We start from the raw sequence: 26,237 nt of genomic DNA on the forward strand, positions 1-26,237 counted from the left end.
CAAAAACGTAACTTCTAATGAGTAGTTCAGTGTCTAGAATGGTGTTAACTTCCTTCTCCCTCTCCCATTCTCTTTAAAAGTGTATTCAGTGTCGTAGCTCCTCTTCCTCCTGTAAACTGCTGAGTCATGGAGTTTGTGATGTAAAAACTGCATGCTTCCGCTAAAAGTGCTGCAAACAGTAAACAGGGGGTGTGTAGAGTAATATGCACCACATGGTAATTACAATTCATTATAATTACGTCTACACTAGAGCACTACTTTGAAAGAGAGACTTCGAAAGATGCTCCTTCGACACACAGCGTCTACACGCATATTTTTGGAAGTTAGACGCCGAAGTAGCGCCCTAGTCCTATCTTCTGGTTCGAATAGCAGCTTCAACGTCTGTGGTGCTTAACGTCAATTTCAACTTCGAAGTAGCGCACGGCCTGTGTAGATGTGACGTGCTACTTCAGAGTGGTGCCTGCTCTTTCCAAGTAGCAGGCTAGTGTAGACACGGTTTGTGTGGGTGTTAATACTACTAAATAAGGGTGTGCAGCAGGGGTGCAGAACCTGTGAACTGCAGCATGCCTGGATTGAGCTCACAAGGCTCGGAGCTCCTGCTCTCTCACACAGTTGCAATTCAGTGCTGGCACTCTGGTCACACATGGGGCACCATGGCTGGAATGCCAGTGCCTGCTGGCTCACGCTGTGGACTGGTATGGGGGAGGGGGCTTCCTGGGACTTGGGGGTCCAAGTCAGGCAAGCCTGGGTCTGATTCAGCCCGTGTGCTCTGCCAGGCTGGGGGAGCTCCTGTGTATGCTACAGGGAAATGTCCTTGTAGGCACCACCTCCACCGTCACTTCCACTGGCGAAGTCACAGCAGGGGGATGCCTTCCTGGAAGCCTACAGAGCCAAGTGGAGCAACGTGCACCGTCCCTGTGAGCCACACCAGGTAGGAGCCCTTGCCCTCATCCCCTGCTTCCTCCCTTCCAGATCCCACACCCCAAACCACTTCTGTCCCCTCCCTCCCATCAAAGCCCACACCTCCAGCACACTACTGCAACCTCCCTTCTGCCCAGATTCCAACGCCCTCCTGCCCAGACCCTGCAGACCCACACTGCTCCTACACCCCCTTCCAGACCCACTCTCCCTTCCCCAGCCTGCTCTGGCACCGTCCCTCCTCTCCAGGCTCCTCACCTCCAGACCACTCCTGCACCCCTACCCTTACACTCAACCCATTCCTGCATCCTACCTAGCATGCAGACTCGCCCATCACACACACACAGCCCACTCCTGGGGCCCTACCTCCCACCAAGACTCTGCATCCAAAGCTCACTCCTCCACCCTGCTTCCTGCTCACACCCCATATCCCCACCCCAGCCCGTTCCCTAGCAGCTCCCTTCTGTGCACCGAACCCATAATTTTTGGCCCCACCAGACTCTAGGGGAGCTCCATAAAATAAATTAACCTGAGTTGTGGGACACATGTCAGGGTGGAATCTGGGGATATTTTTTTCCCTTTTCCTTCTCGCTTGCATGATATTGGTCTGGTTCTGTGGCCCCGAAGCAAAAGAGGTTTCCTACCCCTGCTTTAGAGAGAGTTGCAATAGGTATGTATCTTTACATTTGGTTAATTGTGGCCCACTTAGTCAGGTTTGGGGTCTGAGGCGGAACAAGTATTTGCAACAAAAAAGCTGATCTATGCCAATGGCCTCTAGTCCTCCTGTTCTTTTCCAACAATGTGAACGGAAGTCCTGAAATCTTTATTCAAGCATATTAAGACTAATAAAGAAGCAACATGAGGGCTAGCAAAAGAATGATCATTACGTTTTGGCCCTACTCACTTGACATTGGTCAGGCTGAAACAATATGTTAACAGCATGAAAAGCTGTACAAGATCAAACCTTCTTACTGTCTATAAATCGACATGAAAACCTTGACTTTTTTGTGTCAAGCCTTCCAGTCTCACAGATCCTTAGGATTAACACAGTTTACATGTGAATAATGTACCTTTATATTTTTATCAGGTTCCTGAAATTCATCAAACCATTTTTTTGGTTGCGGAACTGGAGAAAACATTTTTTTGAAATTGCAGAACCTTTGGGAACAAGAAGAAATAGTGAAAAAAAGATGAGGACAGGACATGAATATATATTTTGTGTTCTATTACATGTTTGAGACTTTCTTTATTTTCCTTTTCCAAGGTACAAAGAAGCAGTGGAGCAATGCCAATTAATTGTTTAGAATCAATTTTCTACTGTTTGCCCCCTGACTAGTTAAAAAACAGTACAGTATCTGACAGGAGTTAAACTATAGGAAAGTGTAGTAAAAGATATGCTATTGATTTCACTACTCCAGCTGTTGACTTATATCAATGAGACTGCAAACTTTTGGGGACATAAAACTTTAGAAAAGGCAATCTTTGTATGTAACAACACCAAAAACTATGTTAGGAGAACATTACACAGATAGCAAAATCAAACATACGAAGATTTGGAAATGCCAGAATGAAAGTTGGCTGGGCAAACCTAATTCTGCCCTCTTGTGTTCCATTCATTACACTGTAATCTTCAATTACATAACCTAATACTGCTTTGCTGAACACCTGTTTTATTCAAGTTACGGGATGAACCTGCCTGGGGTTGCATAATGCACTATTATCTCTAAGGCCGCGTCTACACGTGCACGCTACTTCGAAGTAGTGGCGCCAACTTCGAAATAGCGCCCGTCATGGCTACACGTGTTGGGAGCTATTTCGAAGTTGAAATCAACGTTAGGCGGCGAGATGTCGAAGTCGCTAACCCCATGAGGGGATGGGAATAGCGCCCTACTTCGAAGTTGAATGTCGAAGTAGGGCACGTGTAGACGATCCGCGTCCCGCAACATCGAAATAGCGGGGTCCGCCATGGCGGCCATCAGCTGAGGGGTTGAGAGACGCTCTCTCTCCAGCCCCTGTGGGGCTCTATGATCACCGTGTGCAGCAGCCCTTAGCCCAGGGCTTCTGGCTGCTGCTGCCGCAGCTGGGGATCCATGCTGCATGCACAGGGTCTGCAACCAGTTGTCAGCTCTGTGGATCTTGTGTTGTTTAGTGCAACTGTGTCTGGGAGGGGCCCTTTAAGGGAGCGGCTTGCTGTTGAGTCCGCCCTGTGACCCTGTCTGCAGCTGTTCCTGGCACCCTTATTTTGATGTGTGCTCCTTTGGCATGTAGACGTTCCCTCGCAGCGCCTATTTCGATGTGGTGCTGCCCAACGTCGAAGTTGAACGTCGACGTTGCCAGCCCTGGAGGACGTGTAGACGTTACTCATCGCTACATCGAAATAAGCTATTTTGATGTAGCGTGCACGTGTAGACATAGCCTAAGTTTCCCAGCTCACATCTTGCAGAATTTGGAAAGTATGCAGTGAATGAGCAGGGCTCACAGAAAGAGAAAGGGTGTTCTCCGGGTTGAGGCAGCTGAATAACGCCCTGAAGAACTGAATTCTACCTCTACCTCTGCCTCTGCCAGAGTTCCTATGAGAAAATCTCACTGTCCACAGGTGGTCACTAACCATAGCCGCGTCTACACATGTACGCTACTTCGAAGCAGCGGCGCCAACTTCGAAATAGCGCCCATCACGGCTACATGTGTTGGGCGCTATTTTGAAGTTAACATCGACGTTAGGCAGCGAGACATCGAAGTCGCTAACCCCATGAGGAGATGGGAATAGCGCCCTACTTTGACGTTCAACGTCGAAGTAGGGAACGTGTAGTCCTTGTGCATGGTGCAACATCAAAATTGCGGGGTCCTCCATGGTGGCCATCAGCTGAGGGGTTGAGAGATGCTCTCTCCAGCCCCTGAGCTTGATGGTGGCCGTGTGGAGCGGCCCCTTAAAGCTCCCCGCCCCCTCCCTTCCTGTGCAGGAAGCTGAGAGAACGTGCAGGCGGCAGCACCGACACGCGGCCAGCCTGCACATCCCTCAGCCGCCACAGACACCCCGCCCCCAGCTGCGATGGCCGCACACCAGCCCCCTAAGCACCCCCAGGGGACCCCCCCCAAGGGGATCCAGGGCTCACAGCCCAACAGCCAGGCGGGGAAGCGGCAGCGGGGCTCCTCCTGGACGGAGGACGAGCTTCGGGACCTGCCGGGGCTCTGGAGCGAGGAGGAGGTGCTCCAGGTAATGGGGAGCAAGAGGCAGAATGCGGATGCGTTCGCTTGGCTGGCCGAGGGCCTGGCCACCTGGGGTGACCCTGCCCGCACTCCGGATCATGTCTGGAGTAAAGTGAAGGAGCTGCATCAGGGTTATGCCCAGGCCCGGGATGCGGCCAGCCGATCTGGGGCCACCCCCGTCACTTGCCCCTTTTACAGGGAGCTCAGGGACATCCTGTGCCCCCGGCACACCTCCTCCCCTCCGGCCACTCTTGATACCTCGGCCGAGGAGCCCCAGCAGGCCCCGGAGGTGGAATCCGCCCCGGAGGCAAGCCCCGCACCCCGGGGGCCCCCCCAGGAGCCCACCCCCGGGGCACCGGAGGAGGAGAAGGAGGAGGGGGAGTCCTCCTCCAGCGACACCAGCTTCCAGATCATCCTGCCATCCAGGAGCTCCAGCCGGATGTCCACCCCCCGGGTGTCCCCCGACCGTGGGAGTGGACCGTCAGGTATGTACCCCCCCGGTGCACACCCCTGGGGTTGAGGGGCAGGGGTAATAGACATGGCCAGGGCCCTCCACATGCCCAGATGACCATGGCCCCAAGGACAGCAGTGGCATGTCCCTCACAGGAGTGCATCAGCCCCTGCCTCCCCAGCACGACAGTGCCATGCCCCATCCCCAGGGCAGGGGGAAGCGGAACCTCTAGGGTCCCCCGCGGGGAGGGGGTGGGACACCCAGCAGCAGCAGCAGCAGCATGTGATGGAGTGGGGGGAGTGCAAATGCAAGACTCAGGCTACATATGAGAAACAAGCAGAATAGCTCCCAGTGGCTAAGGATGATCCTGGGGCTACAACTGGCAGGTTACACCTCTGCCCTGAACAAAGAGGAGGGAGGAGCCGAGCTGGGTTTGAATCGGGGGCGGCAGTTAGAGGCTAGGGGAAGGGAGAGCTGGAAGGCAGCCAGCCTGAGGAGCGGGAAAGCTACACCCCAGAGGGGCACCCCTCGGGGTCTTCTCCCCAGGACGGGTTGGAAGGACCGGCTCTGACTGCTGTACTCTCGCCTCTGTGAGAAAATGGGCATCTGTTGCCTAATAAACCTCCTGTTGTACCTGCTGAGTGAGAGTCACTCCTGCCAGCGGACGGGGTGCAGTGCAGGGGGACCCCTGAACCCCGTCACAGCAGCATCTCCCAGGGACGGGGATGGGGAACCTGCAGCAGAGGGGTGGGGGGACAAGGGCCACGGCTCGGGGCCCACACTAACAGCTGTCTCCACTCTTCTTCCCCCACTCCTGTGTTCTGCAGCTGCACCATCGGAAGGACTGGAGAGCGCCAGCGAGGCATCAGTGGTCCCGGACAGCCCTCCGGGGCCATCACTCCAGGCCAGCCCCTCGGCGGAGGACCGACCAGTCCCACGGCGGGGAAGATGGCAGACCCAGCACCACCAGCCAACGGCAACGGACCCCCAGCTGCTGGCCCTCCACCGTCGGCAGCTGGAGGTCACCGAGCAGCGGCTGCGGGTGGAGGAACGCCGCCTCCAGCTGCAGGAGCGGGCGCTGGCCTGGCGCCAGGAGGCATGGGGGGCCTTCATGCGGACCTTCAACCGTATCGCGGACTACCTGGCCCCCCATGCTGCGCTGGCCGCCGCTGCGCCCGCCCCGCCTGCTCCACCTGCTGCTCCACCCGCTGCGCCGTCCACCGTCGCACCGCCACTCGCCACTGAGGGCCCTTCCGCCAAGGGGGACCTGGGGCCAGCTGACACCCACTGGCCATATCTCCCGGTCCGCCTGGCCCCCAGCCAGCCCCGGCCAGGGCTGAGGCCAAGGCGGGGATCCCGGACGCCCACCCCCAGCGCTGGACTTTAGGGGGTGTGGGGCCCAGGATGTGGCCCCCCGCTCCCCCTTTGTATATATTCCCCCCAGTTTTAAGTTAGTTTGTTGTAAATAGTTTGTATATTTGACCCCTGTTACTATGCTGATCCTTACCCCCCATGTAAATAGTTCTCCCCTTCCTTGTCTTCCCCTTTCATCTTATCCCTATTTATAATACATATATATATAAGTTAGATTTTGCCTGTAAATAGTTAGTCTTGTTGATAATAATAATAATAAGAGCTCTACAGATATTTGAGTTGACGAACAACTGTCTGCTTTTATTTACAAGAAAAGTGTGGGGGGGGTGCTCTTGGGTGCTCTGTGGTGTGGGCGTAGGGGCAGAGAGTGTTGTGGAGGATGGGGGGGGTGCAGTGCGGGGCCTGCCAGCGTTCACCCCGCAGCCTCGTCGAACTGGGCCCACAGGGCCTCCCGGACCTGGGTCCCTTCGGGGTCCACCTGGCGACTGGGGCCAGCGGGTGGCTGCACATCGGCCCTGCCGGCCTCCACAGCCCAGCCGTGAAAGAAGGCCTCCCCCTTGCTCTCCACCAGGTTGTGGAGGGCGCTGCACGTGCCCACAATCTGGGGGATGTTGGTGGGGCCCGCATCAAGGTGGGTGAGGAGACAACTCCCGTGCCCTTTGAGGCGGCCAAATGTGAGCGCCACCACCTGACGCGCGTGGTTCAGGCGCTGGTTGAAGCGCTCCTGGCTGGCAGACAGATGGCCCATGTACGGGTGCATGAGCCAGGGCCGGAGGGGGTATGCCGCATCTGCAATGATGCAGAGGGGCATGGTGGTGTCCCCCACAGGGATCTCCCGCTGGGGGATGTAGATCCCTGCCTCCAGCCGGCAGCACAGGCCCGAGTTCCGGAATACCCGGGCATCGTGGGTGCTGCCAGGCCAGCCCACATAATGTCCAGGAAACGGCCCCGGCTGTCCACCAAGGCCTGGAGGACCACTGAGTGGTAGCCCTTCCGGTTGATGTACCATCCTCCACTGTGTTCCGGGGCGTGGATGGGGATGTGAGTCCCATCCAGAGCCCCTAAGCAATTGGGGAAGCCCAGGGTGGCAAAGCCCGCGATGGCGGCATCCGGGTCCCCAAGCCTCACGAGCCTGTGGAGGAGCATGGCATTGATGGTGCGGACGACCTGCAGGGGAAGCACATGGGAGAGCACCAATGAGGGGTGTGCAGGGTGTGTGTGGCCCTCCCCTGCCAGGGCCCCCCTCCCCTCCCCTCCCCCCCTCTCCTGCCAGGGCTGCCTCCCCCTCCCCCCGTGGGTCCTCTTACCTCCATGAGGACAGCCCCGACGGTGGCCTTGCCGACGCCAAACTGCTGGCCCACGGATCGGTAGCTGTCTGGAGTGGCCAGCTTCCAGACAGCGATGCCGACCCATTTCTCCACGCTGAGGGCACGCCGCATGAAGGTGTCCTGGTGCCTGAGTGTGGGGGTGAGCCACTGGCATAGCTCCATAAATGTCTGCCGGCTCATGCAAAAGTTCTGGAGCCAGCGGTTGTCGTCCCACTCTCCGAGCACCAGCCGCTCCCACCAGTCGGTGCTCGTGGGGTAGCTCCACAGCCGGCGGCGTGTGAGGCGGGGGGGGGTGGGGTGCTGCAGGGTTGGGGGTTGCGTCCTCCTCCCCTGTGGACAGCTCGTCCACTGCTCAGCTGCCTCCTGCATGGCATGGAGCAGGGCAAGCACTGCTTCTGCAGGGGCAGCTGGGTGGACCTCTGGCTGCTGCTGCTGCTGCTGCTGCTGGGGGTCCATGACTGCGTCACTCGAAGTGTGCGTGCCTATGGCTCTGCAGACCGTGTGCTGTGCAGGCTGCGTGTGTCTGGGAGGGGCCCTTTAAGGGAGCAGCTAGCAGTTGCCCCGGAAGCGCTAGTCAGCCCTGTGACCCTGTCTGCAGCTGTTCCTGGCATCCTTATTTCGGTGTGTAGACGTTCCCTCGCAGCGTGTAGACGTTCCCTCGCAGCGCCTATTTCGATGTGGTGCTGCGCAACGTCGACGTTGAACGTTGACGTTGCCAGCCCTGGAGGACGTGTAGACGTTATTCATTGAAATAGCCTATTTCGATGTCGCTACATCGAAATAAGCTATTTCGATGTAGCGTGCACGTGTAGACATAGCCCATTTGTTCTATTTTTTAAGAGTGCCTTGATTTAAATCCTTGGTCTGATCTTCAGAAGTGCTGAGCACTCACAACTGCAAATGAACTCAGTGGAAGCTATAATTCTGAGTACTCTGAAAACTAAGATCCTAGCAGTCTAAGATTGGGCTTCCAAAATTAGTGGATAGTTTTGACTTTAATCTCTCCATGCCTGTTCTTCCTATCTGTAAAACTGGAATAATAGATCACTTTTCGTCTCGCAGGGGTATTGTGAACGTAAATTTATGAATGTTTGTGAAGCACTCTATTGAAATTACCACAGTAATGAGCATCATATAAATGCCTATTAAGAAATCATTAATTCTGTCCTGACCGCAGGATTAGAATACTGTGCAGTAAAAAAGACCAGAGCCACAGGAGAAATAATGGGGATGAAAAATACTTAGTAGCTGCTCATTAAATGCTCCCCATTCTGTGCACTGAATTAAGCAGAGGTCCTGTGGAAAATATATTATATCATCATGTATTTAAAGACTGTATCGTAATGTATGTGCCAAAGGGAGATAAATGAACGCTGCACACACTGTGATTTCCTAACTTGTGAATACTTGATTTTGTCCCATGAATGTGATTTAATGCATGTTTGTCTGTAATTTCCTAGCTTTAAAAAAAAAAACATAAAAAAAGAAATTCCATCATGTGCCATTATATTGATATCTTCATCAGTCATTTGTAGGGTTCGAACCTTTAAACCTCCATCTGTCAGATCAGCCAATGAGTAACTGATGCCAGCAGTAAGTTGTTATCCTTTGCGTAACAATATTAGAGTGAAATGGGACACTTTGCCAGTGGGGTCACAGAAGAGATTTTTCCAGATTAGCTCATTTCAAGATAGCGTGTTTAGACACAAAATGCATACTGAAATAGCGCTCAGCTGTTGTGAAATAGATCCTCCACACTGGTTGGCCAGCAGGGCCATGAGTTGGGCTACAGGCCTCCTATATTGAAATTGCTCCTATTCCCTGTCTATACAGCCCCTATTATGAAATATCTATTTCAGAATAGGCACTATTCCCCGTCTGTTATTTTCCTTTGTGTTGATGCTCACAGACTTATTCTGGAATATCAGCCATTATTCCTAAATAACTTTGCTATGTCAACATACCCTCACAGTCCTACCATTATCACACCACTCACCACTCATTCCAGTCCCATTGTCTTCACCTAGTCTGTGCATGTCTCCACTCCTTATGCATCTGATCCCAATCTCAGCCTCTTTGCCCGGTCAAAGCTCAGATACTCTCCTCTCCAGCACTCAGTCTCCTAGCTCAGCCACTACCAGTCTCTCCTCTTCTCATGCCTCAGATCCTTATCCCTGCTTGTCTTGCTCCGCCAGTCCCAGTTCCCTCCCCTGCTCCCAGTCTCTCTCCCTGGGTCTCTCATTCAAATTCAGTGTTCTCATCTCTCCTAGCTTCTTGTCCCAGTCTCACTGCCCTGTTAGTCCCAGGTTTCCCCATTCCATCTTCTCTCTGTCTTACCCCCATTTCTCTTCTTGACCACCAGCACCAGTTTTAAAAAGTGGTGGTAACAGTTCCCCAAAATATATTACAATTCCTATATAAATATCATCCTGAAAAAATATCAGACAAAACTTAGACACTTAAAATCGTTTTGCAGGTTGGGATATGTGCAAAACAAAAACTTTACCTTTTGCAGAGAAAAAATAAGAACAGTGCCACCAAGGTCACGCCAAGTGCTATGAGAAGTAAAATAATTGGGTACTCAAGAACTGCATCATCTGGGTTACCTTAAAGAAAGATAATTATAAAGATTATACATTTTTAGCAAAGTAAAGAGGAGCACACATTCTTATGTCAAATCTCTGCTTAGATGACAGATAGCAATGAAAGGCATCATGTTAGGATTTCTTCTATTATTTGAACTACCTTTCAGTCTTATATCCTTGCTGAGTGAAGTACTGAGGGATAGAGAGAGTTGATAAATCCAACAACAGAAGCATGGAGCCGAGGAGTTTATGACAACTCATGCAGAAAACAAAAGAGGAAATATACATTAAAGAAATGCTCAACATACTCACCAAACTCAATGGGTTCGCTCCATTCACCCCATTCTTCACTTATCAGGCAAGCGTTTCCTTTTGCTCTGATTTGCAAGGTATATTTTTTTCCTCTATGGTAACTCTCAAATATATAGTATGGTGCTCGTACCTAAAAACAATGCAATTATTATTATTATTATTATTATTACATTTATTATGGTAGTGCCTAAGAGCCAGCCTAGAATGGCACCCCATTGTGCAAGATGCTGTACATACAGAATAATTAGACTAACAACACTTCCTCATTCTAGATGTAGACGTTAAGCACATACAAGATTTCACATGATGATCCAAGCCTTATGAAGCATCTGCTTGTGCCTGCTTATGTAAATAGAATATGATTGTGACATAGTGTACCTAAAAATGGCATCCCAAAACCCCCATATTCATCATGAATATGTGTTTGTGATATTTTATACAAAGCATGTGAGGTGACACATCATGATCTGCTGAGATCCATTGTCCTCTCCAAATGAGTATATCATTAGTGTGTATGAAGTTATGAGATTTTGCTGTATGTTTAACAGGGCGAAGAGATTTAAAAATTAGTCATTAATCATGTGATGAAACACAATAAAAACAAAATTAATCATGCTGTTAACAATAGAACACCTGCTAAATCACAGCCTGCTAACATACTATAAAAGATGCTTGATCCTTTTCATGCCCTATTTGAGTAAACCTGTCAAGGGAAGTTTAAGCTGCAAGACTTAGGTACCTAGCACTGTACCTGAAAAGTTTTTGGAAAAATTAGAGCTAAATCTATGTAAGAGCTTATTAAATTGATCCTGGAAGGAGTTTTTGCAAATCAGCAGCTCACCATCTCAGCTATGAAACAGACCTAAGAACCTTATTCAAACCTATATGTGTAATGATCTTTTCACCATGGTAACTCTTTCTTTTCTTTTTAAGTCAAATAAATTGGCTGTATGTATTTGGATAAAATCCAAAACGTTCATAGGCCTGGAGTTTCTATGTCCGGTCTCTCTGGTTTGGTATAAATTTATAAACAGTACATAAGGTTTTAAATAATCTTCCCTATATTAGACGTGGTGGTGTAGGTGGGAGCCAAAGGCTGGTTTGCTCAAGGGGAACTGTATATTTTAGTGTCTTGGTAACCAGTAAGGTATTACAGAAGCTGTTTGGTGAACCTAATTTGAAGAATAAACCACCTGCTTTGGGCTTTGTTTGCCCCATTCTTTGCAGTTGACCTTGACTGAGCATTTTCAGTGTGACCCCTCCAGCAACCACAGCCACAGTGACTTGTGTGTTATACTGACACTTAATCTATTTGAGTACTAATGACAATATTATACACTGCACTGGGCTAAATGCTAAGCCAGGAAAGCACCATATATTAGCATGGGAAGAAAACTGTTACTTCATGAAGCTCTTTGCTGTTTTCCTTAGGGTTGGCCTGCAAAACAAAAGACAAATCTTTATTATTTTATTACATCTGTTACCATGCAATAATCTTTCTTTCTTTTTTTCTTTCTTTCTTCCTCTTTTTGAGTAGTTGCTTACATGTTTGATTCAGAAGGTGAAAATAGAATTTGCAAAGCAATTATCAGGCCATAAGTGTCCTCCGATCACAGATATCCTTGGTTGTAATCAATGACTGGGAAGCCTGGAGACTCTAATAACTAGCCCGAGACTGATTTTTTATTCAAAGTTTTAGGTTTCTTGCATTTTAGGTTTAAAAAGAAAGGAAACAAATCTTCTTTATTTTTTCTTGCCTTTTTCCCTTCTTTGGCTAAGCCAGGGGTTACCAAGCCCTAGCAAGCATTCCAAGAGTAGCATACAAGCTGATCTTCATCAGTACACAAGGCAGGAGTTCAGCCCCACCCTTCCTTGCTCAAATCTATGCTACCAATGGGTTAACAAAAGACCAGCTAATGCTACCAACCACCCCGTAAAGGGTAAAGCTCTGCATCTTTATTTATTAATGCAGCTGTTGTAAGTAGGCCCATTAGTGACTTTAAAGCCTATCACCAGCACTCAGATGTGCATAGATGTCAAAAGGTCACATTTCAGTGCTCCTCCTCAGAAGGGTTAGGGACCCCAGTGTTAAGCAATTGCATGATGCTGGCTCTGAATTAAAGTCTCCACCCTTTCTCCCGCCTTGCTCTGTTTGTGAAATCACAAAGGATGCAGAGTTTGAGGCTGGTGCTAAGGCTGATTCCTTGGGTAAGTGGCTATTCTTGCTCTCCTTTTGCTCTTTCTTCTGTGAGCTTGTTCTGAGTGAGTTCACCCTGACATGTAGTGATGCATGGGGTGAAAAGACTTCAGGAAAAGCTACGTTTGCCCAGGCATGCCTACTCTCTGTTGGTGCACAGCAGACAGAGTTGCTTTGCCAATATTACCAAATTCTCTCTGGATTAGCATTACAAATCACTTTTGTATTTGAGTGCAGGGGTATTGTAATGTTATTATCTGTATTGTCTGAATAAAGACAGCAGAATGGTGCTTAGCGTGCCCTGATTGAGGGGGTCACTCTAAAATGAACCTTACTTGCTAAGTAAAAGGATGGGGATGTCAAATCCCAAGGATGAGAGAAGTGGACGAGGCCACATGTTCCTACTCTGTGATGTGGACTCTTCCCAAAGAGTTTTGGATGCCATTTCACTGTGCATAAGAGCAACTGGCCCCCATAACTGGAGAAGTGACAGAATCTCAGGGAGGCGATCAGTACTCCACTCTGCACTCAAGAACAAGAACCGGTGTCTAATCAAGAGGGGGATGATTACAGAATCTAAAAGTGAATGGAGGAGTCCCATGGGTCTCATTCCCAAAACAGACAGTACCATTTAATTCTGCAACAACTTCAGGAAGGTCGGTGGAATCACAAAATTTGATGCCTAGCTAATGCCAAGAGCGGATGAATCTGGATTGAATGGGTCTGGATTTAATGCACCCAATGGTACTGAGAGAATTGACAGAGGTCATTGATGAACCTTTGGCCATTATCTTTAAAGACTCTTGGAGATCGGGGGAGATCCCAGAAGACTGGAAAAAGGCAAACATGGTGCCCATCTTTGAAAAAGGAAAGAAGGACAATCCAGCCTTACCTCAATCCCTGGGAAAATAATGGAGGGGTCGATACCTGGGGCCATGGGGCCGGCAGGGGGTCTGGCTGTGGGACTGCTTATGCTGCTGTGCTACAGGGCTGCAGGACCAGCGGGGGGGTCAGGTTGCAGGGCTGCAGGGGGTCTTGGCTGTGGGGCCAGTGTGGGAGGTCTGGCTGCCACGATTTGGGACCATGGGGCCGGTGGTCAGGATGTAGGGTCGGTGTGGGGTCTGGCTACAGTGGGTTGGGGCTACAGGGCTGATGGGGGTGGGGTCAGATTATCAGGGGTTGGAGCCGCTGGGTGGGGGTTACACCAGTATTAGCAGGGGGAGCTCACTCATTGAGTGAACTAGGGGAGGTATCTGTGTCCCTCGTTTAAGCGAGTACTCGTAAATAAAGTACTCATTTAAGGAGGGATGAGTATATATGCTGATTCGTACTACAAGCTGATGTCCTGGGTGGCAGTCTCAGCATGTCCTTTCAGAAGACTGCAAAGGGGAACACCAGATCCTGTACCTAAGTACGAAGTTATTCAAAGCAGAAAAATAGTACTCTGTCATTGAAAAGGGCGCACTCCTTATCGAATGAGCATTAGAAGACCTCAGGTATTTTCCATTACATACCTCCTTTTCCCTGATCAGTGATCATGTGCCCCTACGCTAGGTAAAGACCATCAGGGATATGAACCCTCCTATAAAAAGGTAGCACCTTGCACTACAGCCTTATAGTTTCTGAGTACAATATTGGGTGGAAAAGGATCACGCTAACGCTGGTTTCTTTTCACAGATTGGGGGTGGAGATAACACAATCCCAAACGGTCTTAATTTCCTGAGGGGTCAGGTATAGGAAGGGACATGCCCTCTCCAGAGTATGGGGGAGGCTAATTAGAAACATTGGGCTAGTCCCACGCTAATGTAGACATTTGTATGGCTTGTTCAGCCTCAAGAGGGAGGAATGTGAAAAAGGGGAAATTTACCATAGGAAGGGGCAGTGAATAGAAAGAATATTGCTCTATCCATGGACTGTTAGCAACAGAGGAGTACAACTGAGGAGGTCACAGATGCAAGATACACAACTTCCAAAGCCACCCTGACTGATAGTAAAGCAATATGTCCCAGGAAGAAACTAAAAAGTAAAACCCGCAAAGGGGCAGTAGATTCAGAGGAACTGAGTCTTTAGAGCTGTCTCTCTAAGGGGTCACCTGAGATACTTAAGTTTGTTCCATCCAGGTTTCCCTACTTATACCGGAAAGGGAAGAACAAGAGTCGAACCTCAGCTTATGGACAGTAAGCTGCAGAGACATCCCCTGAAGGCTGACACCTGAGCACAGGGAGAGGGTAAATGACATACAGTGAGACTCAAGGGGAATCCAGGAAGCCTGTCCCCCTACACCTAGAAACGTAATTCAGATTTAACTGCTAATATTGAGGGAACAAGATACTGGATTTCTGACGTGGTAGACAGAGCAAGAGAGAACAAGGCAGTAACCTGGGTGGAAGAAAAAGCCAATAGGTGGAATACAAGGTTGTTGGAACTTTGCAGAAGTAAAGAGGCCAATGCCAAAGTGCTCACTCCCTCTTCACAACTGTTTGCTCTGTGGTGAGCTAGCTGTCCTCTCTTCAGGCAGCGGAACAACTCCTAGTTGGTAAAAGGCATAACAGCAGCTCCTTTCCAGCAGAATCGATTATTCGGCAGGGAAAAAGAAATCTGTGAGGACATGAATTCTATGTTTATGTTTCTTTGGTGAAAAATGGGAGGGCATGGGTCTGGTCCCTCCCAGTTTCAGTACTGGTAGACCCCCCTGACCAACTGGTGTGGAATTCATAAAAAGAGACTTGAGAGATGCTGACGTGAACACATGCCGGTGTAGAGGAAGCCATCTGCTTTTAGGCACACTGGGGTCCACCACTGCAGTCTGAGAAGTTAGTATTTTGCCGATTAGCCAAAGAGTAGGTTGTAATCTTCAGTTTCTCCTATAGATTGGTGAGGAGAACTTGACTTAATGATGCTGTTTCAGCACTGACTTCAAGAAAGGGTCTTTGAAAGATGTTCTGGTTGGGGGCAGGGAGATAAAGGAGGAAGGAGTAGAGAGGGAATGTTGGCCTACCAGGGTCCAGGCAAGGTGGCTAACTGCGAGGAAGGTGAGGGATGCTGCCAGATGTCATTGTTTTGTGGAAAGAGGAAGGCTGCCAGAGACTGCCCAGGTTTGTTGCCTGAGAGATAGAATGGAGTCTGCAAGGAGAGCCCAAGAACTGGAGATGGGCCCAAGCTGAAAAGGTCACAGACAGATGCAAGGCCCCCTAAAGACAGAGACGGCTGGATGTATGGTTTCAGTTGTGGTCTCTCTTTAAAAGGAAACAGTTAAAGTCCAACAGAACTTAGACCCCCCTGCCAGCAGGGGGAGAATGGAGACCATTGCACTGCGGCCCAGGGATACAAAGGGGCCCAGAGCTCCAGGCTACCACAACCACTTTTGCAGCAGCAATGGCAGCTGGAGCCCCAGAGCACTTTAAATTACCACCAGAGCAATTTTCCATGCACCTCTGAGTGCTGGGGGGCGTGGGGAGGGACACACCACAGTCTGCCTGGTGCTAAGTGATGACTGTCTGCAGCACTGCCCCTTCAGTGGGGATGGAGCTGGCTCCCCACACACATACACCTTGCACTGACAGGGGTCCCTCTAATTTTTTTGGTAAGTGGGTGGGATAAATTGTGCTATGTACACCCAGGCATATGTGCACAACCAAGAGAAACACATGCTGACAGGTGTGAGTGGCTGTAGGCACTCAGCTAAGAAGCTGGGTAGCACCTGAATTACTCCTGGGCAGCAGCCCAAGCACCCAGCTTACAGGTAACAGTGGCCCTCAGTGGTTGTTGGCTCCACTGCTAAATCGCTCTCCCTGCAACCTCTTTCTCACTGTTCCATTGGTTTCTAGTCTAAATCTCCTTATCCCACCAGTTCCAATCTCTTCTCATCCTGTCTCTGTGCCCTAGCACCAATGAGGCTGGCACGGGCAGTCCCCCCTCCTGGTCTCTTTCTTTTCCAGCCTATTTTCCTCTCTGATTCTGCGACCAAGTCTCCTTCACCAGCAGGTCTTGGTTTTCTTACCCCCCTCCCACTCCCAAGGCTCTTTGTCCCAATCTACTCCACCCAGACTCCCTTACAATGTCTTCGATTAGGTACTTCTGTGCACTGCTTTTGAATCAGATGGGTTCCTCCTCCACATGAGCAGGACACCAGCAGAAGATCACTGAGGGCACAGCAAAGAAGGATGCCCAGTTCTCAGTTCCAGTATCCAGTCCCACCCTGCCCAGAGCTGCCAGGAACAGGCATAACCACAGTGTCTCGGCCTGTAGCATGCTCAGCAGCTCTGTAGCGATGGCCCATATATGCACAGTCTCGTCAAACTTAGGAGACGTGACTCGCTACTAAGCATGTGCAAACTGTGATTTGTTTTTTCCCCAAGATTTCTCACTTGGTTATATTTGGGAAGATTTTCAAGTGGGTGGTAAGAGGCAGGTCCCTGACACAAAGGACACCTCCTGCCAAATGCCACGACCCTAGTCCAAGGAGCAGGAGCATCAACTTTTCAGAGAAAAGGTTGTTAGATTTTTTTCTTTTAATATTGAAAACTGTGTTTTTCTCTAGTCTGCTTTTTGGAATTGGCTCAACCATTTCAGCTTCTACCTGACATGGAAAATGAAAGCCCTAGCTGTTAAAGTTTGGCAAAGTTATAAGTAACCAAAAACAAGATCTTAGACAGGCAACCTTAATAATAAGTGGTGTTATCAGCCTTGCCTGTAGTATTGTACAGGCTGTCATTGCACTGCACAAAGCCATATTTTGAAGGAGGTGAGAGTAAAATTAGAGAATCAGTAGTCTAGACACGCGTTCTCATGGACAAAAGCTATAAGAATCTGTGCTTTTGCATCCCAGGATAATGAATGACATCATAAGATGCAGATTTCACCTGTTCCAGTGAACAGCAAATTGTAGTGTCTAGGTTGTTTCAGCGTCTCTGGGGATACATTCTATTGGATCTCAGTTCATTCAGAAAAGTAATCTCTCTGTTAGGGTTACCAATGATGTAAGAGTAAATGTGCTGCTGGTGACAAACAAAGGTAGTTAGACCGCGGGTGCAGACAGTCGCAGGTGCTGAAAGACACTCAGGGTTAGCGAATGATGCAGTAAACTATGTCGCATGCAGGAATGTTAAGACTTAAAGAGGACTTCATGAAAGTTGAGGAAGGAAAGGTAACAGAAGTATAGGAGAGGTTCATGTTTGTGTATATTTTATAGATCAATAAACAGAAAATATGTATTTGTGGTGAGAACAATTCAAAAAATTACACTTACGTCAGTTTTCTTATTTTGAATCTCAATTTGATAATTAAAGCAGTCATTTTTATGTCCTTTTAAATGGCTCAGCTGGGGCCGTTCCCATTGAACTATACACTGTGTTCGGTCTTCAGAACAGTTTACAGTGATATTTAATGGAGGAGGTAACTCTTCTAGAATAAAATCATCGGTATTACATTTGATAGAGAATCAGCTTTTGATGCAGAATCAGTTCCCATTTATAATTATATCTTTGCAACTGTATGGGGTAGAAACAGCTTCTTAAAAACGGGGGGAAAAAGAGCTTATGTTCTGGAGAAGAGCTCTGTAGGAAATATGGAACCTTCTCTCAGTGAAAAATGGTTCCCTAGCCTTATAGTAAATATGGGAAATCGATAGATATAAATGTTTTCTTTACCAATTTCATGTAATTTGATGTACTTATCATAAAACTGAATCTCTGATTCTTTGCTGGACCCATTCACCAGGAAGTAAACATTTTTGCTGACTATTGTCACATTTTGAAAACTGCATGCAATGTGTCTTCCAAGTGCATCTCTCATATAATGTGGACATGGTAGCGCATCTTCTTCCCTGCATATACGAAAATGTTACAGTTAAACATAAACACGTCACCTGTCAAATCGGAATGCCAAACTTCTTTGAGACAATGAAAACTATTTACCTTGTGTACTGCAAGAACAGAAAATACTGTGTATCTTCTGGAGCATCCCTGCCAACATTCCAAGTGCAATTCATAAATGAAATGTTATAAATGACACAGGAGAAATTTTCAACAGATGTTCCATTCATGCCTGGAAAGAAAGAAAAGTTACACATGTATTTATATAGTACCAATTCGGTTTGGGAAGAAGAAGAAGAAGAAGAGAGTTATTGGTACAACTCTGCACATACTGGGTCAGACCCAGAAAAATTTTGAGGATCTTTAAATTCTACTGATAATTAGATACCTAAGAATTTAGGTGTCTAATTTTAGGCACTGAAGTTTGAAAAGTTGTGCATTACATCTAATGGTGATTACGCCTACTTGTCATAACCACTAACAATATGACTAGGGAGCTCAGTTTGTATTAGTCAGCCAGAACAAGGCTCATGTTAGCCCTAAATAGCTTCAGCGGAGACAACCAATGCCTACATCTACACTACAGAGATCTTTCCAAAGAAGCCCTTCTGGAGGATCTCTTCCAAAAGAACTTCTTTCGAAAGAGTGCATCCACACACAAAAAAGCAGCTGGGAAGAGTGATTTGCTCTTTGGAAAGAGAGCATCCATGCAGCCCCCACTCTTTTGAAAGAATAGGCTGGGGATTGAAAAATCAGGCCCCAGGAGGACTGCTCATTCAAAAGAAGGGTCCTGTGGAGCGTCTATACAAGTTATTTTTTGAAAGAAGCTTTTGAAAGGGGGCACTCTTCCTGAAATGGGAAAGGAAGAGCGATTTCAAAAAGAGCACCACATTCTTTCAATTTACGTTAGAAAGAACCCTTTTTGTGTTTTGACACTCCATGGGATCTTTTCAAAGAACTTGCTAGCGTAGACGCAGCCAATATGATCACTTTTTATTTTGCCGCACACTTTTTCTAAGAGACTAACATAAAAAAAATGATTATATCACACACTGTTGTTTCTATCCTGCAAGTTACTGTGCAAAAGTGGACTGTTCCTCTGACACAATGTCATTTGCACATTTTGGGCCACTGGGTTTTTTTGTTTGTTTGCTTTTTAACAGTGTCGTAGCAGATTTGCGAAAGCTTTTGTAATGGAAATAATGTAATCTATGACAGCTTCTAGAATGAAATGTAGCCTGATTTTTTTTTCTCAAAAATTGTAGCTAGACAAAACCTTTCACAAACACTAATGCATTACCTTGAGGAGTGAATCTGATTTCTTCTGTGTACAGAGTATGGTTGTACACGCCTTTAACTCCAAATAATGCCCCCTTATGTATAGGCTTACCCTGATGTATTTCAAAAATGCAGGTTTGATCAGATACCTGAAAAATAACATGCATCTGTATTAATCCTTTGTTTTTTCTTCCCAATTTTAAGTGATTCTAACTATGGGAAAAGTCCAAGCATAAGTCTATTGAAATATGTAGGTCTTCTCATAGTTTGTAAGGTTAAGCACATATGTGTCTTTTCAGTGGTAGCACCTTTGTTTGCACAGTTCTAGCTTCATGAATTGCCTCCCATACTTCTGCAGGGAAGTCTAGAGGATCTACAAAGAGAGGCGCCATGGAATGCAACCAGTGACCTTCCTCCACTGTCCTCCTACCAGAACCCATAGAGTTTCTTCAGCAAAAAATATGGAAGCTTTTGTAGGGATCAAAGTAGAGTAGCAGCAAGTTTCCCTCTTTTATGGAAAGACAAGTGTAGATCAGTATCCTGAGGATTCCCTCTGTGAATGGTTTCCTGTGAAAACTTCTGAGCCTGAATATTTAATACTTGTACATGCCCCTGGATCTGTAAAACTACAATATGCATTATCAAAAACCTTCCAAAATGTTGTTGTTTTCCCAAGAATTACATAAGGATCAATTAAAGACTGTATACACATAATTTTACCCCATTACTAAATGTTTGCATCTGTATATTTGTGCAACAATATACTTTAAAATCAATGCATCCAATTATAAAAACAATTTCTGTCCTGGAGATTATCTCTACAGCCAGAAAGGTTATCAATATTGGCTTTGATTCACACCATGTTTACTGAAGTTTGACACCCAATGGAGTTATTTCAGTATAAACTGGAGGCACAGATGGCATTCAGAGCCATGATGTTTAATAAAAAAAAAACCCTCTAACCCCAAGAGAACAATGCTACGATCCTTTATGAGATCATAGTCTTGACAAATGAGAATCAGTGACTGAAGAAGCTGAAATGTTGAAAGCACATCCTGGCATATGGGGTGGCAGCTCCCATCTGAATCTAAAATGGAAGCAGACCTGACTAGTCAAGTTTTAAAGGTAAGAATTCTTTTCTTCTTTTTTAAAACTGTACATATAAGTCTCTTGTGTTTATCTCATATCCACAGTAAAAGCGATATTCCCTGTGGTCTACTCCCCTTCATGAGATTTGTCCTCCCCTGGGCAGAATTAGTCTTCCACAAACTAGCTATCTAACATGGCCCCAATTACTACAGCCTCTGATTGCCTCACAAGCTAGCTCCTATTTCCCCCTATGGGGAACTGAAGCACAGAAACAAATGGTTACTCATCTCTCATAACGATTGTATATGTCCATTCCAAGTTAGGTGTGCGTTAGATTTTAACCCTAGCAGGTAGACATAGGGTTGGCCATGGCACCCCCTGGAGTGGTGCTTTCATGGCACCAGTCTAGGGCCCTGCTGACTTATCTTCTCCTCAATTCCTTCTTGCCAGCTACTCTTACAGTGGATGGAGGGAGGGTATTGGAATGGACATGAACAACCCATCTCAAAGAATAAGTGTCACCAGAGGTGAGCAATTGTTTTTTTCCTTCAAGTGATTGTTCATGTTCATTCCAAGTTAGGTGCCCAAGCTGATGTTCGATGCTAGGGTTGGCATTCTGCTCTGACTGTAGCACTGCCCTACCATCAGCCATATCATTTCTTGCTTGATGAACAATCACATTGTGTGCTGTGGAAGTGTGCATAGATGACCAGGTCACAGCCCTACGTATCAGGTAATGGGACTTGAGCTATGAAGGCCATAGAAGAAGGTTATACTCTGGTGGAGTGTGCTTAAATTGGAGGTGGGAACACTCTTGCCAGTCTATAGCACTGTTTAATGTATGTTACTATCCAAGATGAGATTCTCTGAGAAGAGAAAGGCTGACCTTCCATTCTGTTGGCTACGGCAATAAACAGTTGTGGGGATTTCCTAAATGGTTTAGTCCTAGCTATATAACATGCCAACACTCTACAAAAATCAGGGGAGTGTAGGTTCAGTTCCCTAGCCTTAGAGTGTGGCTTAGGGTAAAGACCGGTAGAGATATGCCTTGGTTCTTGTGGAAGGAGGAGACCACATTGGGCAGGAATGCCGGGTGTGGTCTCGATCTGACTCTGTCCTAATGGAATACTGTGTAAGGCATGTCTATGGTGAGCTGCCTAAGCTCAGAAACACTCCTGGCAAAAGTAATGTCTACTAGAAACACCACCTTGTAAGAGAGGCATAGAAGCCAACATGAGGCCATGGGTGCAAAAGAGGATCCCACAAGCTTGGAAAATACCCAGTTAAGGACCCAATTTGATAGCTGCTATCTAACCTGAGGGTAGAGTCTCTCCAAATCTGCAAACCATGGAGTTTGCAAACACTGAACAGCCCAGGGTATCTGGGTGAAATGCTGACATGACCACCAAAAGGACCCTAGCAGATGCAATCAAAAGACCTTGGTGTTTGAGGTGACATAAATAGTTCAAAATTGCTGGGACTGGGGCCTCGATAAAGTAAACCTTGCTGCATTGCCCATATTGTAACATGCTTCCACTTGGCTGTATGAGTGGCGCTTGTGGAAGACTTCCTGCTGTTCATAAGGACTTGTCTCACTGTATCAGAACAGGAAATCTCCAGAGAATTCTACCCTGGAGCTTCCATGCTGTGAGGTGGAAGTACTAGGGGTTGGGATGGCAAAGTTGACCTCTTTCTGCATAAGCAGGTCTGGGACTAGAGGAAGTGGGACTGGGGTCTGAATGGACACGTCTACCAGAAAGGCATACCACTGCTATCTGGCCCATGCCAGGGCTATGGTTACATGGCCTGACCTGATCTTGAGCAGGACCTTGTAGATTAGTGGAATGGATGGAAATGCATACAGAAGGGATTCCCCACAGAACATGCTGAACACATCCATCATTTCTGTATGTTATGGAGGGAGGGTGTGAAGGGTGTTTTGCAACACCTGCAATGGACTGCATACAGTGAGGATCGGGGTTGTGGTGCCAGGGGCAATTTTCCCCAGTGCCCCAAGCATGGGACCCCAGGGATCCCTCCCCCACACCATAGCCCTGCCCCCGCCCTGAACTCTGGCTCCCTCCCCATCCAGCTTAGCTGGGGATTTTCCTGGGGCGGGGGATGGGCAGTGGATAGCAGCTGCAGGAGGTTGCCTCATTGTGGCCTGCATTCCACCACTCACAACAAGGCACTTGACCACGCCCTCCCAGCCTGCGGAGCTCCACTTCTCTTCAGGCAGCTGGAGACCTCCTAGCTGCCCACAGAGAAACAGGACTCAGGAGGCTGGGAGGGAGCAGTAGAGCCCCGTGTGGTGAGTGCTGGGGTTGGGGAAGGATCCCCTGCAGCTGTTGTTGGTGCCATCTGCCCCCTGACCCACGTAATCCTTCCCCTCCTGCCCACAGGACAAGAGGGGAGGCCACAGCAGGGCCACCCAACGCACAGGGCCTGGGGCAGCCACCCTACCTTATCTTATGGATGGGATGGCTCTGGTTGTTGGGGCTGCACAGAGGGTGGAGTGGAGGGGATATTCAGGTTGAGCAAGGACTGGGGTAAGGAGGCTGTTGCGGGGGCTGGTTAGGAGGGGCAAAATGGGGGTGACCCTTCCCTGGCAGCAGTGGTCCCAGCTGCCGTGGTGGTCCAGCTCCAATCTGGGCCTGGCCCCAGGGACATCACTCCCTGCCCTCCCACCCACACTGTACCCTAACCCCCACTCCCAGCCCCCCCCTGCCCTGCCTCCTGTATCCCCCACCCCAACGCTCCACCCTGAGCCCCTCATGAACCTTGCTGCCTTGCTCTGGGCCACTCACATTCCCCAACCCTTACTTCTCAACCCCTGGCATCCCCAGCTCCCTATCCTAACTTCTACACCCCACACATCGCACCCCACTGCCCTGAGCCCCTCATGTACCCCAACCCTGCTTCCTGCACCTCCATCTCCCCAGCACTCCGCCCTAACTTCTGCACTCCCTACATACTCCAGAAATAATCTCACCAGAACTGTAGACAGAGTACCCTATGTCCATCAATATTCTTTTGCTTATATATCTAATTGTTGCATTAGGGCTCTTAGGATATGTATACACAGCAGCTGAGAAGGTTGTTTCCCCATGCTGGAAATTACACTCTGCTCAAGATAGCATCTAAGAATAGCAGTGGGATTGTGATGGTACAGACAATGGATTGGGCTAGTTGTCTGTCCATGCACTTGGTAGCTGGGCAGGATTGTATTTCAGTGATTGGTTCAATCTGTCACCCATACTGCCAAGGCCAGACAGCTATTCCTGGGATTAGCTCCCACAGAGCCAAGATGTGACCGTGTACCTGAACTGGGAACACCACCTTTCAGTTGCTGTGTAGATTTACCTATGGTACAGTACTGCTTTTTTCCATGACCCCTAATTCCTTTCCGAAGTCATGGTTTTCCAGGATAGAATCCCTCGTTCCATAAAAGCGACCTACAGTCTGTGCTCATTGGCATATAACTTCATGTGGTAGCAAAAAACATGTTGAAATGATCCTATTTCCTTCAGTCACTTACCTTCTCTGTATAACTGACCTATTTTTATTATTTACTATTCCACTAGGTTTGACCAGCATTACATTTATATTTTTCTCAGATCATTGATAAAAATATTGAATGACATTGAAATAAGGAGTATTTCTGGTTAGATCTTCAGATGATATACCTCACTGAGAACTGAATCTGGCCTCACATGTGTAATAAAGGATTCCAAGAACTCTGGAAACATAATATAATGTTCTAGAGTTTTATGAACTATAATATTTCAAAATAACCTGGACAAACTAGTAAAACTGTCTGAGGTAAATAGATTGAAATTCAATAAAGACAAATGCAAAGAACTCCATGTAGGAAGGAACAATCAGTTTCACACATGCAAAATGGGAAATGACTAGGAAGGAGTACTGCAGAAACGTATCTAGGGATCATAGCGGACCATAAGCTATACATGAGTCAACGCTGTAAGACTGCTGTAAAATTCTCTCCCCCATAATTATTCTGTGATGTAGTAGCAGGAGTGTTGTAAAAGAAGTGTAGCTTCTATGACAAGGGAACAAGCTCTGTGGACATGGGGAAGTCAGTTGATGTGACATACCTTGACTTCAGCAAGGCTTTTGATACGGTCTCCCACAACATTCTTGTCCATAAGTTAAGGAAATATGGATTGGATCCTTGGACTATAAGATGGATAGAAAGCTGGCTTGATGGTCGGGCCCAACAGGTAGTTGTCAATGGCTCAATATCTGGATGGTGGTCTGTTTCAAGCGGAGTGCTGCAAGGCTCAGTTCTGGGGCCTGTGCTATTCAACATCTTTATTAATGACCTGGATGAGGGACTGGATTGCACTCTCAGCAAGTTTGCGTATGACACAAAACTAGGGGGAGAGGTAGATTTTTTGGAGGGTAGAGAGAGAATCCAGAGGGACCTGGATAAATTGGAGGACTGGGCCAAAAGAAATCTGATGCGGTTCAATAAGGAGAAGTGTAGAGTTCTGCACCTGGGGCGGAAGAATCCCAAGCATTGTTACAGGCTGGGGATTGACTGGCTCAGCAGCAGTACGATGGAAAGGGACCTAAGGGTTATAGTGGATGAAAGGCTAGATATGAGTAAACACTGTGCCCTCATAGCCAAGAAGGCTAACAGCATAGTAGGATGCATTAGGAGGAGCATTTCAAGCAATCTAGAGAAGTAATTCTTCTTCTTTATTCAGCATTGGTGAGGCCACATCTGGAATATTGTGTCCAGTTTTGGGCCCCCCAGTATAGAAAGGATGTGGATTTGCTGGAGCAGGTTCAGCGAAGGGCAACAAAAATGATTAAGGGTCTGGAGTACAAGACCTATGAGGATAGGCTGAGGGATTTGGGCTTGTTTAGTTTACAGAAGAGAAGACTTAGAGGTGATTTAATAGCAGCCTTCAACTTCCTGAAAGGGAGCTCTAAAAAGGAGCGTGAGAAACTGTTCTCAGTGGTGTCAGATGGCAGAACAAGGAGGAATGGTCTGAAGTTGAAGAGGGAGAGGTGTAGGTTGGATATTAGGAAAAACTACTTCACCAGGAGGGTGGTGAAGCATTGGAATGTGTTGCCTAGAGAGGTGGTGGATTCTCCATCCCTTGAGGTTTTTAAGTCCCGGCTGGACAAGGTCCTGGCTGGGATGACTTAGTGGGAGTTGATCTTGCTTGAAGCAAGGGACTGGACTAGATGACCTCCTGAGGTCCCTTCCAGCCCTGGGATTCTGTGATTCTGTGACTGAAGAAACAACAAGTAATTCTTCCACTCTATTCTGCACTCATTAGACCTCAGTTGGAGTATTGTGTCTAGTTCTGGGTTCCACATTTCAGGAAAGATGTGGACAGATTGCAAAAAGTCCAGAAGAGAGCAACAAAAATGATTAAAGGTCTAAAAACATGTCCCATGTGGGAAGATTGAAAGAATTTGAATAAAATTAGTGTGGAACAGAGAAGACTGAGAGGAAACATGATAACAGCTTTCAAGTACCTAAAGGATGTTAGAAAGAAGAGAGAGAAAAATTATTCTCCTTAATCTCTGATAAGAGGACAAGAGGCAATAGGCTTAAACTGCAGCAAGGGAGGTTTAGGTTGGACTTTAGGAAAAAATTCCTGTCAGGGCGGTTCAGCACTGGAATAAGTGTAATAAGGCAGCTTGTTA

General features: G+C 47.7%; 2 protein-coding genes across 6 annotated transcripts in view; both read right to left on the reverse strand.

Annotated features, from left to right (window-relative positions):
• Positions 1–26,237, reverse strand: part of LOC142012332 (granulocyte-macrophage colony-stimulating factor receptor subunit alpha-like) — a 40,686-nt gene that overhangs the window by 822 nt on the left and 13,627 nt on the right. For 4 of the 5 annotated variants that reach the window (XM_074992297.1, XM_074992296.1, XM_074992279.1 and 1 more), the window contains 7 exons: positions 19,486–19,612; positions 18,288–18,417; positions 18,021–18,196; positions 17,621–17,775; positions 10,176–10,305; positions 9,785–9,884; positions 1,989–2,076 (listed from right to left, as the gene is read on the reverse strand). In XM_074992297.1, the coding sequence (XP_074848398.1) occupies positions 1,989–2,076; positions 9,785–9,884; positions 10,176–10,305; positions 17,621–17,775; positions 18,021–18,196; positions 18,288–18,417; positions 19,486–19,612 (906 nt within the window). The remainder of the gene's footprint in view (positions 1–1,988; positions 2,077–9,784; positions 9,885–10,175; positions 10,306–17,620; positions 17,776–18,020; positions 18,197–18,287; positions 18,418–19,485; positions 19,613–26,237) is intronic. The other variant, XM_074992306.1, reaches the window with a different exon arrangement.
• On the reverse strand, positions 6,288–7,431 carry LOC142006825 (uncharacterized). Its single transcript, XM_074983315.1, has 2 exons — positions 7,258–7,431; positions 6,288–7,117 (listed from the first exon to the last, which is right to left on the reverse strand). The coding sequence occupies exons 1-2, from the start codon at positions 7,387–7,389 to the stop codon at positions 6,653–6,655; spliced, it is 597 nt and encodes a 198-aa protein (XP_074839416.1). The 5' UTR covers positions 7,390–7,431; the 3' UTR covers positions 6,288–6,652.

Source organism: Carettochelys insculpta, chromosome 1 (genome assembly GCF_033958435.1).
Source record: "Carettochelys insculpta isolate YL-2023 chromosome 1, ASM3395843v1, whole genome shotgun sequence".
Classification (NCBI taxonomy): Eukaryota; Metazoa; Chordata; order Testudines; family Carettochelyidae; genus Carettochelys; species Carettochelys insculpta.